This window comes from Triturus cristatus, chromosome 9 (genome assembly GCF_964204655.1).
Source record: "Triturus cristatus chromosome 9, aTriCri1.1, whole genome shotgun sequence".
In the NCBI taxonomy this organism is placed as follows: Eukaryota; Metazoa; Chordata; class Amphibia; order Caudata; family Salamandridae; genus Triturus; species Triturus cristatus.
This window is the reverse complement of record NC_140592.1, coordinates 321,915,593-321,936,203: the sequence shown is the minus strand read 5'-3', so window position 1 is coordinate 321,936,203 and position 20,611 is coordinate 321,915,593. Positions and strand designations below refer to the sequence as shown.

Here is a 20,611-nt window from a genome sequence, read left to right as displayed (position 1 = left end):
CAGCCTGTATCCTGCATTTTGGTGAGACTGACTCTGAGGTTGCTGTGCCTCATGGCCTCCTGCATCCTGTTTGTAACATACGCCCGCTGGCATATGTTGATTCTGCAGTGGGATCTAAATCTCCAGTGGGGGCTGCATTTGGGTACTCTCTCTGACATGGTGCAGATTTCAGAGGGAACTGCAAAAGATTTGCAGTGGTGATTAACAAATCGCGATTGCGTAAGCGGTAGACCCCTCTCCCTTCCCCAACCAGATCTGACAGTGGTAATAGATGCATCACTCCTGGAATGGGGTGATTATCTGGGAGCAGTGGAGATCACAGGCCTGTGGTCTCCATGGCAATCTGGAATCCACATCAACCTTCTTGAGCTCCGGGCAATTCGACTGCCATTAAAAGCCTTTCTACACTCCATCAAGGGAAGGTTAGAGCAGGTGTGCGCAGACAACACCACCGCCAAGTGGTACAGCAAACGGGACTGGGTGGATCTTGGGCCCTTTGTCAAGAGGCTCTGTGCCTCTTGACATGGCTGGAACGTCACAGCATTTCCCTGATGGTTCAGCACTTGGCATCTTCTTTAAACGTTAGGGCGGACAAACTCCGAAGATGCCTACTGGATCATGAGTGGTGTCTCCATCCGGAGACGGCGCAAGGTCTCTTTCAGCATTGAGGAGAGCCTTGGTTAGATCTGTTCGCCACTGCCCAGAATGTAAAATGTCAGCAGTTCTGTACACTGGAGTTTCCAAGGCTGATCTTGCTTGAAGACGCTTTTCGTCTTGAGTGGAGTTCAGGCCTCCTTTACGCCTATCTGCCCATACCACACCTGCTCAGAGTTCTCAAGAAGATCAGGATCGACCATACCCAAGTCATTCTTGTGGCTGCAGACTGGGCTTGGAAAGTTTGGGATCCAATGCTGTTGAGTATGGCCATTCCGCCTCTGATCAAACTTTTGACCTTCCACCCAAAGTCTGCAATGTTTTTCTGGCAGCCAGGTATCCCGCCACCAAAATGGTATACACCTGCCGTTGGGGCAAGTTTATGGCATGGTGTGAGGAAAAGCAGGTTGACCCCCTTTCTACTCTGCTTTCTCAGGTTCCTCTCTTTATTCTTTTCGTCACCCAGCAGGGCTCTGCTCTGGGCACCTCAGAGGGCTACCTTTCTGCTGTTGCCTAACTAGCCATCCCTCTTCAAATACCCTATTGTACATTTTCTTGAAAGGTTTGCAACACATTTCCTCCTTCTTCCTTCATAATGCGTCAGTGGGACTTTAATCTAGTCCTCATGTTCCTGATGTGCACTCCCTTTGAGCCCTTGCACAACTGTCCTCTCAGGCTCCTAACCATCAAGATGGCCTTTCTAATGGCAAGAACATCTGCCTAGAGGGTCTGTGAGCTTCAGGCTTTGTCATCCAAGCCTCCCTTCTTAAACATCAACCCAGACAAGCTGGTTCTTCGAACTCTACCTTTCTTTCTGCTGAAAGTCATCACTCCCTTTCACGTAGGCAGTCCATCACCCAGCCTACTTTTTACGCTCCGTCACATATCTCTAAAGTAGAGGAGAGGCTTGACTGACTGGACCCAAAAGGAGCATTGTAATTCTACCTTGACCGCACAAGAGATTTCTGGGTGGCCTACCAACTATTTGTGGGGCATGACGGAGAGAAGGGAAAGGCTGTGCAGAAGTGGTCCATCTTCCGATGGGCCGTGCTTGTCAAAGTGCCCCTTTGTGACATGTTCGCCCCCACTTTTTGCCACTGGTACTGTTGTATTTCGACTGATGTGCACTGGGTTCTTGCTAAACAGTCCCCAGTGTCAGTGCTCATTCCCTAAAACAAACTACATGTTCAATTGTTAAACCAATTGGCAAGGACTTTGGCAACCCTGTAAGTCCCTAGTAAATGGTACCCCGGATACCTAGGGCATGGATACTAAAGCGGGTCCCCAAGGGCTGCAGCATGTATTGTGCCTTCCTAAGGGACCCACACCCAAATCCATGCAGATTGCCATTGCACGCTGCGTGAAAGATGCAAATTAGTCAATCAATCAATCGGGGTTTAAAGTGCGCTACTCACCTGCGAGGGTGTCAAGGCGCTGAGGGGGGGGAGGTGCGGCTCCAGTTCAGCCGAAGATCCGGGTCTTGAGGCTCTTCCTGAAGGTGTGCAGAGTAGGGGGGCATTTGATGTTGACTGGGAGCACGTTCCAGGCTTTGGCCGCGATATAGGAGAAGGCTCTTCCACCCACTCTGGTTCTGCGGATGTGCGGAGATTCTGCTTGGGCGAGGTCGTGGGCAGAGGTTCCTTTTGGGTACATAGAAGGATACTCTTTTGTTGAGGTATTTGGGTCCGATGTTGTGGAAGAATTTTGTCGGCGTGGGAGTAGCTTCAAGGTTACTGTCTTCTCGACGGGGAGCCAGTGGAGGTCTCGCAGGGGTTGGGTGATGTGCTCATGTCGTGGGATGCCGAAGACGAGTCTGGCCGCAGTGTTCTGGATGGTCTGGAGTTTGTGTAGCAGGGATTTGTTGATTCCGACATAGTGGGCGTTTCCGTTGTCCAGTCTGCTTGTTATGAGTGAGTGACTGTCTTTCTGGCTTCGGGGGGATCCACTTGAAGTTCTTGCGGAGGGTGTTGAAGCAGGTGGAGGCAACGGCGTTGATCTGTCGGGTAATGGTGAGGGAGGAGTAGAGTATGATGCAAGGTTCCGGGTGTGGTCCGTGGGGGTTGGCCACCAGGTGTTGTCCCAAGCTGAGGGGGTGGGTCCAAGGACGAGAACTTGCATGCAAACCATCGTGAAATACGACATGGCACACTCCTTGTGCGCCAGGCCCACACACACTGCATGCAATATATGTAAGTCACCTCTACAGCAGGCCTTAAAGCTCTAAGGTGTTGTGCTTTACATTACATGTGAGGGCACATCTGCACAAGCAGATATGCCCCTGAGATGGTTAGTTCAATTTCTAGATATTAAAAGTGATCAGGGGGCCATTTTAAGTATATGTACTGGGAACTGGTCATTACGAGTTGCCCAGCTAGATAATGGCTTCACTGAAAATAATGGTGCCAGTATCGGATTTGACTTGACATGCACCCGGAGGGCACCTTAGAGGTGCCCCCTGAAGCCTGCTAGGCTCTTAGATGCCAGCTGACTGGTTTCATCCAGCAGGTGAAAGCCAGCGCTGTCTGAGGTCAAAAACCATGCCTGTCCAGAGGATTTTATTCATCAAACAAAGAAGGGCTCTTAGGACAATCATGCAGTTAAATTCTTTCAGCTAATGAAAAAATTAAAGCATAGACACGATGTGGTCGTTCAACATCCCGATAAAAGAAGGAAATATTGTCCTCTGGGCCCTGTCTATGTAGAAAACAGAGGCCTTAAGACATCTTAATGATATGTAATGTTACTGTAAGATATATTGACTTTTTCTTAGAGGATTATGTCCAAAATCTGTCCTCATACAGTCAGGACACTGGAGATTTTTAGGGAGGATCTATGATGTGGCCTGGGAAGAGAATTACGTATTCTTTACTATGGGCATGACATCCCTCTACACAAGCATATTCCATCAGGATGGCCTTAGAGCTGTAGAATACTTTTTGGGTGCTAGACCTGTATCCTTGTACAGACGCACACAAATGTTGCTGTCAAGTCAATGGTACATTGGTGCCTTCACAAAAATGTCTTCCTGTTTGGCAAAGAAGTCTATAGACAAGTGAGGGGGGACAGTTATTGGTCCCTACTTTGCCCCCATCTGTGCAAATTTGCATATGGGCTGGTGGGGGGAGCAGGTGCTCAATCAACAATTTGCAGTGTAATGGTCGGAGAATGCAGTCCTTTAGAAAAGCTTTATTGATGATTTATTCGTTTTATGGAGGGGGAAAAGGTATCTGCAAAACTTTTCACTGAAAAGTTAAATTGCAACAACTTAAACTTACACTTCATTCACCACAACCATGAGCAAACAGGAGGTACATTTCTTATACTAGACAGTGTTTGTCAAGCAGGGTCGAATTGACACCAAAACATGCAGGAATCCCCAAGCTAGCAACACTACACTTCAGGCCCAAGGTTTTCACCCCATCAAACTAAAATACAGTATTCCCTATGCTGAGAATCTGCATGTGTGTTGCAATTGTAGTGAACAGCAATGGCTGGTGAAAGCCCAGGATGAGTTAGCTAGCAGGTTCCTAGTGAGACGATACAGCCAGGATGTAGTACAGGCAGCTAGCAACAGAGCTAACACAAGGGACCGGGAGGCACTCCTATTCACTAAGAAAGTCCACCAGAGACAAAGTGAACAAAACATAAGGATGATCACTGGGTACTTTGTTTAACATCAAAGGGTCAGGCAGATATTAACTATGCACTGGCATCTCATAAAGACTGGCCAGAACATAGGACACACAAAAAACAAGCCCCTTATGACTTTCAGAAGAGCATTGTCAATGCGGCAGGAAGTAGTAGTGAGCAGCCCAGAGATGACTGCATCTGAAGGCTGGCTAGTTAGAAGCCCATGCTTCAGAAGGTGTCACAAGTGTAAAGTCTGCCATTATTGGGTCATTATGTTGACAGGTGTCACCCCCTTGTTGAACATTCCCTTCTCGATAAACAAACCCCTTCCTTTCAAGAGCGACTTTGTTGTGTACGTACTGAGCAGTACATGCCCCAAAATGTATGTGGAGTACGATCCTAAAAGTATACATGTGTATCCTCCAACATGTCAAGTCAAATATACTTTTATTTGATTTGTTAAAAATCATAAAAGGATGGAGATCCATTATGAAACAATACTTTAGGTGTACATTTTAAAAACGTAAAAAGGCCTTAAGGTCGTAACCACGAATAGGGGGCAACTAATTAAATTAAAATAATAAAGTATAACAGCACATTTAAAGAAAATGTGCCAACAAGTTATTAGTTGGCTACTTGGCTAGAGTCGCTTTTTTCCAGTTCTTTTGCCGCGATTTTTCAAAGTTTTATGGCTCTACAGGACAAGGGAATAGACGACCCTCCAAGACACCTGATGACTGCTGCTCTACAGGTTCTCATTTGTTCCTTCCTTAGAGCCTCCCGAAGGATGTTTTTTCGAGTTTCCAATAAAAAACGGCAAGTACATAGTAGATGTAATAGTGACTCCTCCCATTGACCACAGAGGAGGCATTCCTTGAATGGCCATGTTTGTTTCCATATTGGGGTCAGATCCTTTGAGGGGAATGATTTCATTTGTAGCAACGTCAGATAATGCTTTTTCTGGTGGGAGACATGTTCCATCAGATACTGTTGCAGCTTCAGCCTCTGGTAGGCCTGTATCACAGCCCAGGAGTGATGTTTTTTTGCAAAGGTAGTTTTCTCTCTTAATAAAGAGATCCGCTTGATAGTGTTATTCACCACTCTTTTGAATCGGGAGTTCATTGCAGGGGTGAACCAAGCCTCCTCTAGCTATAGTGCCGACAAGGATTCCTTCAGGACTGTCGTGGTTGAATTGACTAGTCTCACTTGATTTTCAATCTCGACCCAGCAATGGTGGGCTAGGGTGTTGTTTTCTCCTTCCCTCATCCTCCAGTAATACTTTACTAACGTGCCTTGTCTTGCCATGATCTGATTTATTTAGTCCATATTCTAGGCGGATTGTGCCTGAGGTATGTGGCAGTATTGAAAACAATCTTTTAAAAAATGTGGATTGTGCTGTGTTTAAGACTGTGGCATCTTTAATGTTCAGAATTTCCAAGCCATATGAGATGGAAGGTAGGAATTTTGCGGTAGTCACATTTAGCAGGTGACCGGTGGAACAATCTAAAAGTTTTTTTCATAGGATTTTGAAAGCGAATAACAATTGTTTGGCTTTCATGCGTCCTTGGTCCGAATGTAGCTTGAAGTTAAGCTTGCAATCTAGCTGAAAGCCTAGGTATTTATTGGAAGCTACCCTGGTCAGTGGTTGCTCACCCAATTGCCAGGAAAAAGTATGCCTTTTTGATTTTTTTATTGTGTTTGGAGAAACACATAAGTTTTGTTTTTTGATGGTTAATCGTAAGTTGGTTCAGGGTAGTGTAGGCTCCCAATTCTGTAACCAGTTTCCTCAGGCCTATGGGAGTTTGTGCTAGCAAGACGATATCGTTTGCATATTGGAGACAGGGTTTCGGTATTTTGACCAATTTTGGGGGGTCGGCTTGGATTAACCGAAGGCGCTTATCAAGATTGTAGGTGTATATGTTAAATAGATAGGACGCTAAAACGCAACCCTGTTTTAGCCCATTGAATGTTGGAATCTTGCCGGTTAAACTGGACCCATCGCCTTTCTTGATTTGGACCCACGTGTGTGAATAGAGATTGATGATGGCCTCCAGGAGTCTGGGCGGGACCCCCCAGTCTTGCATTTTTGCCCATAAATTAGCTCTTGAAACTTTATCGAAGGCCGTTTTGCTGTCGATAAAGCAGGCATACAAAGGCCTAGATTTTGCCAAGGCTTGATTGACTAGGAGAGTAACCGCAGAGATGTTAGTAACGGTGCCCATCCCTGCCCGAAATCCAGTTTGCGTGTAGGGTATTAGGTTTGTTAGGCTAACCCAAGCCTCTAACTCAACCAAGAGATTAGATGCGTATATTTTCACCTCCACATCTATTAGTGCAATCAACCTATTGTTGGAAGGATCCGAGCGGGAACCCGACTTGTGGATTGGGTTAAGGATACTACCTCTCCAGGACTCAGGACCAGACTGCATGCTATAACTTTGGTAAGAAGAGGAGTCAGGAGACCAGACCAAAATGAGGGGTCATGCCGAAACAGGGCATTTGGTAGTCCGTTGGGACCTGGAGCTCCCTCAGGTTTTACATTTTTTATGATTTTTAGTACTTGTTCTTCTGAAAACGACTCAAAGACTTCGGGTGATTCGTGGATCAGGATGTCGTTAACTTGTCATCCACCACCGGCCCCCCTTCCCTGTTGATGTTCCGCTATTTGGGACAATTGAAGATAGAGTTTCGTTATATAAGCATTCGATATGGGCTCTCCAAGTGGCCTCCATTACATCCGAGTTATGATGTAGATTCCTGCCTTTAATTAGTTAAGTGATATGATCCCAAAAGAGCTTGGAGTCCGTTAGTTTACATGCATGGAGAAGGTTCGCCCAAATATGTTCGTAGTACTCTTTTTTTGGCCACTTTTATGTCCCTTTTATGCTCCTTTCTTGCTTTTGCAATTAAAAGCAGGATTTCCTACTGGTGTTCTGGACCCTGAGATTGTAGTTGTCTAAGCTACTTATTTAGTTGTTATTTTGTTTCCTCAGGCTGTTGGTGAACCAGGCTGCCCCTTTTGGGCTTCCTGCTTTATGGCCATGGGCATGCTTGTTTTTTTTTTTGTTTATGACATGGATGAAAAACTCCCAGGCCTTTATGCTCAATGTTTCGAGGTTGAATCTTTCCAAGAGACTGGTATATATACTTGTGATGTCCTCAGTATTTTCCTTTTTTCCAGCAAAGCCGTTTTATGTTATAACATTGTGTGAGAGAAGACATCGCCTTTGCTTTCTCTGGAATTGCAAAAGTTCCTGATAGAGTAAAAGATTGCGGTTTATGATCACTTTCTTTTATTTGAAAGTTCTCAATGTACGGTAGAAGGTCATAGTCCGTGAAGGTGTAGTCAATGGTTGAGCGTGTTTTTTGGGTGACCCTTGTGTATGCTGCAGGCCAATCTGTCGGGCTTTGACCATTGAGTACACACCTTGAGAGGTCATTCAGGCAGGCTGCGCATCTCTTACCGAGTGTGTCCTGTCGATTAGGGGCTGGTATGGCCTCTGTTGTATCCTTATTCCTGACATGTTGTAGATTCATGTTGAAGTGGCCCGACAATATGATGTTGGCATCTGGATAGGCAAGTTTTAATGTTGTTAATGATGTAATTAGTTGTTCAATTCTTGGCCTCTTTTGTTCGGATGCAGGGTGTATTAAGATGTTGAGTATAAGCTGACTGTGGGACAACGAGGCATCAAGTTTGACACACAGCATCCAAGAGCAATCTAAGTCTATATCTGCTAGAGACTACTAGCCGCAGATTCCTTTTTTTTTTTTTTTCGTCAGAGTTTTATATAGCGCGAACTTGACCCAAATCCAGTCAGGTATCAGAGCGCTTTACATAGCACCAGTTACGTTACATTAGGACACACATTCATTCTTTGTTAGCATTATCCCCAGGCGTTAGACTGGACCCGGAAAACTTTCTTGCCCAGCATCTCTGCGCGCCGGGGGGCTGTACCACGCGACTCCGCCCCAACGTCCTCCGCGGGCGTGACGTCAGCGAGGTCACATAAGCCCCACCCCGGCGCGCTGATGTCAGTTTTCTCTTTTCCGCATGCAATGCGGACCCGGATCGTGTTCCTGGCCTGTTTTCGGGCCTTCTCTTTCCGCTTTCAGCGTTTTTCTTGTAAACAGTGTGCAAATGCCTTCGGGCTTCAAGACGTGCTCGTCTTGCGCGCGCCAGATGTCGACGACGGATCCTCACCCCATCTGCATGTGGAGTTTGGGGGAGCACCACGACTCCACGGATTGTGAGGTGTGTCAACAGATGAAGCCGAAGCCCCGGCGGGAGTGCTGGATGAAGCTCCTTTCGGCACGCATGTCCAGGTCGGCGTCATCGCCACGACCTGGACATGCTTCAAGACATGCTTCAAGAACCTCCGTCTTCGACATCGTCCTTTACCCAGGCCACAAGGCAGTCACTCGCTGGTTGGTAAGTGTCGCAGTCTGTCTCCGAGGCCCGGTCCCCGGCCTTTTGGGGGTGTGGGCTCTCCGCGGGTAGTGCGGCCACGCGCGTCGCCATCCTATCCGCCATTCCCCGGCGCAGGGGCGACCAGAGCCCAGATGGAGGCCTATGCGGTGGCCTTGCAGGCCTCTTTGGCTCTTCCTTCTCCTCCTTCTCTTCCTGGGATGTCTGCCGATCCCTTGCCACGTGCGGGGTCTTCTGCGGCGGCGCCGTCGGCTCCAGCCCCGGCGCCGACATATTAGGATCCAGGTTTGGAGGATGTGGGGCCGTCGGGGTATGGCCCTTCGGGGTTCCCTCCTTCAGAACCGGGCGCCACTGCCGCGCCGCAAACCCCCGCGGGGGTCCCTGTGGTGTCGCGGGAGGTTGCCGGGCCTCGGGGCGAGTCCTCGAGTCCCCCTCGGTCCTCTAGGCAGGTGGCGGCCTTGTCCGAGGCTGAGGTGATGCCGCTCAGGCGCCGGTGGCTGCTGGCCCTGGTGGCACCGCAGGGGCTGGCTAGGGGTCGGGCGTCTCCCCGGGCCCCCTCGACCGCCCACGCAAGCGGCTGCTTCGTCGGATGTCAAGTTGATACCTTTTCAGCACCGTTCCTTAGCCGCTCCGACCCCGCTCCGATCTCCTGCAGTCACGCGTTGTGGCGGAGGTCGTTCTGGCATCCCCATCGGTGCCGGTCAACGTTGACCTGACGCCGGTCGCGAACTCTATGGCGCCGGACCGGCATTGGGTCGTTGAGTCGTCTTCGGATGTTCAGCGGTTGTTAGTTTCCTCTTCCCCGGAGACAGGCCGCCGCGTCGTGGAGTTTTCCCCGGCATCTTCCAAGGACGGCTCGTCGCCGCGCCCACAGTCTTCCCCGGAAGGGCCTGAGGTTCCCCATTCCTCGGTCCCCCCTCCTCCTCCTTTCCGGTCTCGGACTTTCCTTCCTCCGGTTGGCCTGGGGGACGGCCGCCTTAGCTTGTCGCCGTCGCCCACCAAGAAGCTGCTTTCTCCGCCACGGGGCCCTACGGAGGCCGGTGCTGCCTTCGCTCAGGCTGTTTCCACAGCGGCGGGGATCTTGCGCATGGGCGATCCAGCTGCCCATTTCCCCATGGATCATCTTTTGGAGGTCCTCCATCAGGGTTATGGGGGTCGGTAGCTGCTTCTTTTCTTTGAGGCTTCGCTTCACATGTCTCTTTTGGGGGCTGTCCGCCACGGGGGATCCGGTGCCCCAGCCACTTCTGCACCGTCCTGCGCCACATGACCCGGTCTGTCTTTCCCTTCACCCCTCTACCAGGGGTCCTCTTTTACAGACTGCTTTTCCCTCCCTACAATCGGTGTTTTCTCCCCGTCACGGGAGGCCCGCTGGCTAGATTCTTGGGCACGCAATATCTTCGCCTCCACCAGCGCGGCTTTGCGGGCCCTTAACACTCTTTGTGTTTTGTCAAGAGCCACTTCTTGCTTGTGGGACTCGGCAGAGTCCCTTATGTCTGCTGCTTCTCAGGAGGGTGCCTGTGATGATCTCCGGCACCTTGTGTTGGATGGCCGGGAGCTGGCGGCCTTTATTCTTCGCTCGACTGGACGTTTCGGACGTGCTTGGTCGAACCATGGCTTCTTCGGTGGCCCTTCGTCGACATGCCTGGCTACGGGATAGTGTGTTCCTGGAGAATGTGAGGGAACGTTTGGTGGACCTTCCTTTAGATAGCACTCTTTTGTTCCACGCCCCTGCGGACTCTGCCATTCAGAGGTTTCTTGCAGAGCTTCGTCCTCCTCCTTCTCAGTGACCTGTGTGTCAGTCTGTGTCTTGGGAGGTGTTCTTCCGTTATTTTCCTGGGACCTTGTAGTGTGTCGCCCCGGTTGCGTGTTTTGTGTGGTTCATGTGCCTTCAGGTCCTTTTGTTAGGACTCTGGTGCTGTTGGCTGCTGGTCCGGCCCTGTTTTGACGTGTTGTTTGGCTGTTGTGAGCCGTGTAGGCCCTGAGATTAGGCCTTCTATATATTCTTTCTTGGCTGATTGACAAGCCGTCCAGGTTTTCTCCGCGGGTCTTTTTGTTTGTCCTCTGCTGCGGAATGATTTTCCTAAGAGGGTTCCCATGTTCTGGGATGTAACAGTGTAGCTATTGTATAGCTTTATCATGTGCTGGGGGAGGTGTGGTCGCCCTTCGTGCGTCTGCTCTCCGTGGCGTCACGGTATATCGCAGGTGCGATATTCTTGCTGCTTGTTTTGTAGCGGCTTGCGTTGTACCCCGGTCAGTCCTACTCCTGTGTCGCGTGCCTGGTCTGGCCTGCTGTCCGCGGCATCACGTTGTAGCGGTTTTGCCCTTCTATCCGACTTGGTCCTCTGTTTGGTGTTCCAGGGGGGGACTGGATTCCCTGCTTTTCGCGTTCTGGTGGGTGGCTCGAACTGCCCTCCGTCTTTCTTTCTTCCTTTCTTCCTGGTTCCACTTCGCTTGTGGGTCAGTGTGTGCCGGCCCCTCCCTTGGGACGTGTCCTGGCCATTCCTGGCCTCCGCCTTCGGCTGGTGTCTGGCTCGTACTGGGTGCGGCGTTCACCAGTACTGTCTGCTACTAGCTGTGCATGCTGGTGCGGGCCTGTTTGTTCTCATACGCCATTGTGGCCTTTGCTATACTCCCTTGTGCCTTCCTCTTCCGTCTGCGCTTTTGGCGGTGGTGCCGTCCCTGCCTTGTCCACTGCTTGCGGCTGCGGTGTTTTCGGCTGATTTCTGTCACTGTGTGTGTGTTCTTCAGTGGACCCAGCCTCCGGTTCTACCTCCTCTCCCTGGGGTCTGAGGTGGTCCTTGTGTTCCTTGTGACTTTTCGGGCGCTGTTTGCCCCTGCAGGGTGTCCGGCGGTCTCCCTTGGTTGGGCTTAGGTTTTCCTGGCCTTTCCCTTCTTGTCCCTGTGACCTGTCCCCTGCTGGGGCCCTGTGTCTCTCCGGGTGGGGAGGCTCTCTCGCAGGCCCTCCTCCCTTTTGGCTATGGCTAGGGTATCTATTCTTCGTTCAGCTAAATCTCGAAATTCCTGTGCGTTTTTTTGTGGATGGATTTCGTCTGTGCCGTTTTCCTCGGTCACGGTACCCTCACCCTGCCTTTTTTTCCTTATTGCCGCCGTGGGTGCTCCCTGCTATTGATTGTGTGGCCTGAGTTTTTAGATTGTATTTCTCCTTACTTGCTGCCGGTTTAAATCAACTATATATTTTTTCTGGCGGGGGTAGCTCCCTTGTATTGGGATTTGAGATACTAAGAATGGCGGGCAAAATTGGTGATGAAATTGGTTGCTCCTTAAGACATACTGCTTCCATGCTATTTTGAAGTACTTTGTCTTCTTGAGGAATTCTGTTTTGAACGGATGTTGCTAAGATTAGATCTGATGCCTGGCTTGTTTGTTAGCTCTTTCTGGACTTTCTCAGTCGTTTTCTCTCCCATTTAGATAGTGGCTTGGGTACTTTTAATTGTCCTGATGGAGACTGCTTGCGTTGAACTTGGAGTGAAAAATCCAAGGCACCTGAGTTGTCAATTACGCTTGGTGGATTTGGTATGGATGTTATTGCCTTGATTGGTTTGATTGGTGTGGAGGTTGATCCTATTTCACTGCTTTTCTGCCCCACGGTGGACTTGAGACATTCCACGTCTATTTCCTTTAAAGCTTCTTTTTCTTTCTCTGTTGAAGTTTCAGCCTTGGTTAAGACTTTCCTTGTTGTGCCCAGTAGTTCAGTCAATAAAGTTGGAACTGAAGCTAATTTATAGATTATTTGGGTGCAGTGACAGTGACACATTTGATAAGCTGTTTCCCGGTCTCGCTGCACCCTCCGGATCATCTCATTGAAGCTGTGCAACTTTTGTTTGACCCCCTGAACATGGATTGCGAGAATATTTAGGAGGTCTACTTGGGTGTCCAATTTGTCTGCATGGAGGATCATTACTTTGCCGATAGTGTCCATTGTGTTTAGCAGGTGAGGCCAGACTGTAGATGTTGATGGACCGCTTTGTTCTGTTGATAATGAGCGAGCACGATGTTCCCGGTGAGGCGGGTGCCCTGAGAATAGCTCGCTCAAACAGCCAGAACACCTGCTGGGTGATACCTTATTTTAGGTGGGTGGTTTCTGGGTGGTGGATCCCGAGAAAGTTGGTTGGCATGACGTCACGTCATTTGGTTTAACCTGGCAGAGATCCTGGCCAAAGTGCTCTTCTATTTCCGGAGTGTGGAAAAGTGAATCTGGTATCTCTTGATTGTCGGATTTTGAGTTAGTGTTCCGCTGACAAACGGAGGAGTGGGGTCCCGACGATGAATATGGCATGCCCAAAGGACTCAAGATAATTATATTAAACTGATGTGTTGGGTCACTTTCAATGTGTCTAGCTTGTCTGCTGTGTTCGCTGTATCCGGGTGAAGATTATTGTTACTGGGACTGGTAGGGCATATCCAAGATAGACTAGTGGTAATGAATTAGTGCCTCAGTTACCTGGAATTTATTGCTTTGACAGGTTTCCGGAGGACAGAGGGCATTGGGTGTTAATAATTGGGGACATTGAATTTCTTTGTTTTTGGCGCCCGTGGTATCCAATCCCGTGTGCTGGGGTTCTTTCTTTTTACCCTCACTATTAATAGTACTTATATTACCTGAAGGGTTCGTGTCGGCATCATTTTGGAAGTTTTTGTCATTATTGGTTAGGTTGTTTAGGTTAGTAGCTTTGGAGTGTTTGGAAAAATGACTCCGGTTTTCCTCCGTGGTTTTAATTGCAACCTTTAGAAAATCCTTTATCAGTGCCCGTTTATTGCTGTTCGGGCAAGAATTATGCCTATTTAGAGCCGTACGAGTTATTTTCTTGCTTCCAACACACTTGGCTAGTGGGGCGGACTCTGCTGAGTTTTTCTCTGTAGTTTCCAAGGTGCTTGCCGTGACTGCTGGTAAGTTTGTTGTGGTTCCGCACTCGTGCCGTGCTTCTATGGCTTCTGTGTCCTCTGTGTTTAGCGGGCCAGGATCTACAGAGGACGTACCGGGAGCGATGTACATTTGGGCCGTAATGTCAGTCAAGGCTCCCTCCTTATCCTCATCTTTTTCGTTTTTAGATGTGACTTGCGGATGTTTGTCTTTTTTTATCCCCTCCTCTTGTTCTCCCTGACCGCATTTCTGGATTTTACCAAATTTTTGTAGCCCACACTATTGCGGGCCTATTGCGCTTGCCAGGCACCGTGTGGCACGATCTGATCGCTGGATCTGGGCTGGAGCACTAAGCACTAAGCGTCTAAGCATCTGTGCGTCGTGTTGGATTTGCATGCAAGTAGTTGTACAATTGGGAATACTTGAGTTGTCATTTTTACCGGAGTGTAGCCTTTGGGGATAAGCGCAATTGTTTGTTTTTTCCCAAAGTCGTGGAATTGTTTCAGCAGAGTAGCCGGGGAGTAGCAGTTGAGCAGCAAGGGAGCAGATGGGGGGGGGGGGGGCAAGCGGGGCGCACAGGGCAGTCACTGGCTGCACCTGATCTGAGACCGCTGAGGGCTCACACTCACTGCCGCCGCTGTAGCTGTAACTGTGTTTGGGCGTTGGAGTGCTGCGGCGCCCTCCGTGGCGTGGAATCCTTGCTCTGTGGGGGGCTAACACTCTGCCTCGCTTCCTCCAACATGTCATGGCCATAAAAATCAAACACCACAGTTGCCCTGTGGAATTACATTTTGAAGAGGTGCACAACAGCAGTGACACAGATTTCAGCTGTTTTGTAATTGACACAGTGCCCAAAATCCTCATGGGAGGCAATAGGGAACAGTGACTAAGGAGGCTTGAATCCCGGTGCATACTGAACCTGAACAGCATGATACCCATAGGGTTAAGTACTGAAGAGGAGTTATATGTGCATCTCTAAATTCTTACTCTCTAATCTCTCTAAGCTGTCCTGATAGACGGAGGTCATTTCATCATGTGAAAATATGTTGTTGTATCTTGTTGTTTTTTTTTTTTTTCTGTTTGCTTCATGTTTCGTGATGTAGAAGCACAAGTTGACAGTAAAATGATTCTGTATACATATGCCAACCAATCATGCAAGTTGAGATTCATTAGTCCCCAACTCTATTAGGGTTGCATTGCTTTATAATTGGCAATATGAGGGTTTTTTGAGATTTCATACAAACATACTTTACTCCACATCAAATGGTAATGGCATACTGTATTTACAAGCTCAACCAGGTAGGGTACAAGCATTTTAAACCACTCTGAAATAGCCCACTTGGGTTTCATTCCAAATTAACAAACTAATTAAAAACTGACTAAAAACAGTACAATAATGCTTAAAAAACTGTTTTGAAATCCACCCGTATTATATGTGCCTTAAAAGTGACAAGTCACATGACCAATGAGTCTGTACATGAGTCTGTACTCATGCACATTATGGAACACTGTAGATTTTTTAAAGTTTGAATTGAGTTTATCATTAGCGCCAATATGGTTTTTGACTTTCTAGTGCAGCATTGTATGTGCATGGATCGACTAATCTGAATTTGTTGTAATTTACAATTCTTAGAGAATTGGTAATTCAGATTGTTTTAATTGTATCTTGATTCCCAGTTTTGATATGGAAGGGGATTGTACATACTATGCAATGAATTGGCAGACGAATTACTTCCGGAATGTAATGTAATGCATTATTTCACACAGTAACGCCATTGCATAAATGCTGTTCACAAGATGACGCTCTGTGTGTGAGACAAGCCGGTTACACGACCAAAACACGTTACCGAGTGGTTGCGCCGTAATAAAGACATTTATGAACTGTGATCCTGTGCTTTGTCGGAACCTGTTTAATGCACTCCTGATACAGGCGGTGGACAAAATATATATATTTGTGTGTGTGTATATATATAATAAGTGTGTATATATAATCCCACACATATTTGCAGAACATAATATGCCATTTATTGCCATTGACAAGTGTGGGGAAGGGCTATAACTTAATAGAGCTGATGCCTCAAGTGACTCATGATGCCATGGCCTCCCTCAACAATGTTAATGTATAGCATATTACACTCTGCAGATCTACATGAATGGTTTATGCCATAGTATTTTTCCATTTGTACGTTTAACAAAAAGTATTTAATCAAAACCATGCCAGAGGTTACATTTGTGGAGTGTGTTCAAATCATATTGAAAAGATCTCATGGGTGTTAGGAGAGAGGCTATCCTGTGTAAAGTATTTGTTACATGCAGTAGGTAAGGCAGCAAACTCTGTTTTTCTCCTATCAATTTTTGCTGTACCATGGTAATAAACTCCGATTTGACCTCCACACTGTAGTAATAAATGTGCATTTATTAGTACAGTTGCATAAAGTGGTCAGGGGTTCTGCACCTAGTTGGAACTATTCAGTGCTTATGATTCAGTGGAGATTCCCTAAAGAGGTGGTTATCTCTTGGTTACTAATTCCAGAAAAGCTGAATTCCAGGTAAACTGTTGTCCCCTAATTTGAAAACAATGTAAGATTGTATGCATGACTTTTAAGCTTAAAATTGGTAAGCATCTTAGGTCAATATTGAATGCATAGAAAATTGAAATTATACAAAATAGTCAAAAAAGCACCCGAACAGGAAAGTTGTTGTCTGCAGACTGTGCCACTGAAAATGGCAATCTTGAATAAGCACATTAAAAGTCAGTCTTAATTTGACCAAGTAATCTTGTTCGGTCATGATGCACAGAACTGGATTCTCACTGTTAACATGTGGGTGCATCTTGATGAGCAGCAATGATGTGAACTTGTTCCTTTATAAGAATCAATCTCTTGTTTTCTGGGAATTCTAGTTGAAGGCAACCATGAAAATGAGGGTCTGTTGCTGGGAAGACCCGAAGAGGAGCCAGATCATCCAATCACCGAGAACTCACTGCTAGAAATCCTTGATGGGATCATCATGATGTATAACCTCAGTGTACATCAGCAGCTTGGAAAGGCAAGTAGATATTATTATTTTTGATGTTCCCTCTTAAGCATGCAGTGGGTAGGATAAGAATGGAAATGTTTGCCAATACTTTGTGCTTCATTGGCTTTATTCCCACTACTGAAAAATAACTTCCCCATTCAACTGGAGAACTGGTGCAGTTAAGACCCAAAGACTTCGCTATTGTGGCACAGTTAAGCATGCCAAATTCTTTTGGTTAGAAGATATCTAACTGGAGATGAGAGGCAGTCTTTTTGTGTTCCAGCCGGGCGGGATATTATGGAGAACGTAAGCTTTTTTCACTTAGATTTACCCTGCAAGGCAGTACATGGAATTACATTCAGGACTTCTAAAAGTTCCTTAACACCGTTGAAGTGTTGGTTGTACTTTGAGCCTCCTACTTGGTCACTTTAAGAAATGTTGAGCCTCATTTCCACACTATCAGTCCCAATGGGTAATTCTGCTCCTTTTGAAAGTCAACACTGCCCGATATGGTATTTACCAGGGGTATAATTGTAACACCTATATCATTTATGCATCTCTGATGAGTTAAGATACAATTATTACTGCATGCTTATTCCCTTTTGAGATGCCCAAACCTGAAACTTGTGATGCTTACCCACACAATCTTTATAAAGTTTTGCTTGTTCAGGCACAAATCCGGATTATATCTGGGACAGAAATACAGCACCTAAATGGGATTTGCTACAGTGTTAGAATGAGGACCTTTGTGACTGGTTTAAGAAATATGGATTTCATCCCATGGTGGTGCCCTGTTTATAGCTGCCCAGCCTTGGCCCTTAAATTATCCATAAATGCAGGGTGCAAATGTCTGCCAATTTTGCATAGACATGATCTATAGTCCTAGACCTAATCTGTTCTAAGAGGGTACATAGTCCTAATGTAGGATATCAATCGTATAATGGGACACATTCTCCAGGAACCCCACTCCTTGATCAGTTAAGCAAACATTGAAAAGTATAGACGAGCAATTCTTTACTGAAAACTTGAACAGGTTGAAAGCATAACATATTTAGTGTTAGATCGCTTGTCATCACTTCCTGAAAGTGTGCTTCTGTTTTTAAAGTGCTCCAGGTTGCGGTGAATCACTTTGTTAAGCTGTGCAACTATCTTTTAACTCTCTCTTCGTGATATCCTGTTGTAACTTCCAAGGAATGGTGATTTAATGTAACTGACAATAATAAAATGCACCCACAGTTGTAACAAAAGTTATTTTTTTCACTAGTTACACACTTGAATCATATGACATTTGACAAATCCTCTCTCATTGGAAAACATCCGCACAAGTTTAAATATTTTTGATTATTGATTTATTTGATAATTGACCTGTACAGAAATCTGTTTTTCTTGTGCTGTGCGATTCCTCACTGCAAAGTCCTTCTGTCACATTTTCCTTTGAGTTATTGTTTTTTTCTGCTTCAGCATCCTATGCTGCAGTGTTGGAGGCTCACATCTGGGGTGAAATGAGAAAAGCAATTTGCAGCAATTTACCTCAATATTTTCTGCATGATTTGCTTGAGAAATAGGCACTTGGCACACAGCTCCACTTTGAATATCGACATGAGTTCTCTGAAGAAGCATGCATGAACAAAGGATATGTATATAGATGTGTGTAAGTGCAGTGGCCCAAAGTTTTTTCCGGGGCCTGCTGCAGGTGACCGGATATCAAGGCTGCTTGTTTTTTTATTCCACCTCATACCATTTCCTTTCACTATCCCGCACTTCAGATCTCTTTATCTCACTTTTGTGGGATCTTTTCATTCCTGCTTTGTCACTGTTTTCCTTATTCCTTATCTCTTCACTGCCGTTCTCTATTCCTGTGGGACAAAGTCTGATGATGAAAAATACATTTTGGTCCCCACCAACTGCAAGCAATGGCACCGATTAAGCACAAGGAGACCAATTCCTCAAGAAATATTATTTTTCTTTTTTAAAGACTGAATGTCAAGGAGTTTGTGTATGGCTCAGAAACTGGAAGTGGTACTAAACATCTATTTCAGATACACTATCTCAGACCAGTGGTATCTGGTAACTTATAATAGCCAGATCTGGTTTTCAGTGAACACGGACTCTCTCTGACCAATTCTTAGGTAACTCCAGGACACCATTGTACACTTGGTTGAACACATCTCCTTTTCTGAGGAAATTGGTCCTGACCATTTACATCACTTTGGGAACTAGTCTGCTTCGGGTATGCTGACATCAGTAGATAGCATGGACAAGTTAACCACTCCTTCCTCTCTGGGTACATTTTTGAAGACCAAATCTCACTCCACTCAGTCAACTCATCTGGCTCTCCTGTTGAGTCTCAACCATATAAGACTGGTCTTGCTCCTAACTCCTCTTCCTCTCATTAATTAAGGCTTGCTTACTGAGGTCTTTCAACCAGCAGCGAGCTCTTCAAAGCCCCTGCTACCATTTAATGAAGCCCTCACCGACATCCTTTTGGGCACCTGGTCCAGGCCCAACACAGGGGCTCCTGTGGATAGGATGATTGCCAGACGCCACCGCTCCGCTCCGGGCGACCCCACTTTCCTCTCCCAACACCCTACCCCTGAAAGCTCGGTGGTCCAAGCCTCCACCTCCAAAGACGCATTCCCTAACGTACCATCTGATAGGGAATCCAAAAAGCTGGATTATCTTGGGACAATGATGTTTTCTTCCTCCAGCTTGGTACGGCGGTCGGTAAACACTGCATGTCTGTTGGGCCGTTACCCCCACTCCGTGTGGGATACGGTAGCGCAAGTGCTGCCCAGTGCCCGGAGGAGGCTCGGGCCGTACTCTCCCGTGCAGTTGCTGAATGGAGAGACACAGCCAAATTTACCATCCGCTGCGGGCTGGATACCGCCGACTTACTAGGCAGAATGATTTCCATGTCGGTAGCCCTTCGACGCTACGCCTGGTTGAGGTCGACTGGTTTTTCAGGGGATGTCCAATCCACTCTTTACCTCTACCACCCGCCCTGCGCAGTCTGCCTTTCGCCCCTTTCATGGCTACGGAAGGGGTGCCCCGCCACGTCCCGCCCAGAACCACAGGCCAGCGCAAGCAGTTCAGCCTCTGTGTGGCCGGGGACGTGGGAACCACTGCCGAGGCTCTGGGGGCCAGCGGGCGGGCCATTCCACCACAGCCCCTTCTGCAGCAACCTCTAAACCCTCCTAATCCGACCTTTCAGGGCCACCAAATGCCAGTTGGCGGCAGGATTCGCCATCAACTCCCCCACTGGCGCACCATCACGTCGGACAGGTGGGTTTTTCAGATAGTCCGAAGGGGCTACTCCCTCCCCTACGAGACTACTCCTTCATCCATGCCACCTCAGTACCATCGCATATCGTAGGATCATCTGGCCCTTCTCCAACAGGAAGTTCCCTTCGTAATACCCCAGTGGGACTTGAACTTGGTTCTTACATATCTTATGTGCGCTCCCTTTGGGCCACTACATAACTTTCCTCTCATTCTTCTGACTTTAAAAACTGCCTTTCTGGTGGCCATCACCTCTGCGCGCAGGGTGAGTGAGCTCTAAGCCCTTTCCTCTAAGCCTTCTTTTCTGTCTGTTCATCCAGACAAGGTTGTCCTTCGAACTCGTCCTTCCTTCCCAAAGTGGTTACTCTTTTCCATATTTAACAGACCATCACTTTGCCTACCTTCTTTCCACCTCGGAGTCCTTCCAAAGAAGAAGAGAGGCTCCACCGTCTGGATCCAAAGCGTGCGCTTTTCTTTTACTTGGATCGCACAAAACAATTCCGGGTAGATGACCAGCTCTTTGTTCTACGTGGGCGCCAAAAAAGGTTGGGCTGTGCGCAAACAGAATTCCACCAGGGCGATGGCAGCTACCACTTGTGAGAAGTTGGCCTGATATATGATGTCACTAGTTCTAGTGTACACCTTGTATCAGTCCAAACAACCCTTATGGTGATTGGTTGTAAAGTCAACCTTATAGACCAGCTATCCTAGTGGTAGCA

The 20,611-nt window shown here is 47.3% G+C and overlaps 1 protein-coding gene across 2 annotated transcripts in view; it reads left to right on the top strand.

Moving 5' to 3' along the window:
- Positions 1 to 20,611, top strand: part of RNF123 (ring finger protein 123) — a 1,761,234-nt gene that overhangs the window by 688,225 nt on the left and 1,052,398 nt on the right. For both annotated transcript variants that reach the window (XM_085625036.1, XM_085625035.1), the window contains exon 24: positions 16,498 to 16,643. In XM_085625036.1, the coding sequence (XP_085481162.1) occupies positions 16,498 to 16,643 (146 nt within the window). The remainder of the gene's footprint in view (positions 1 to 16,497; positions 16,644 to 20,611) is intronic.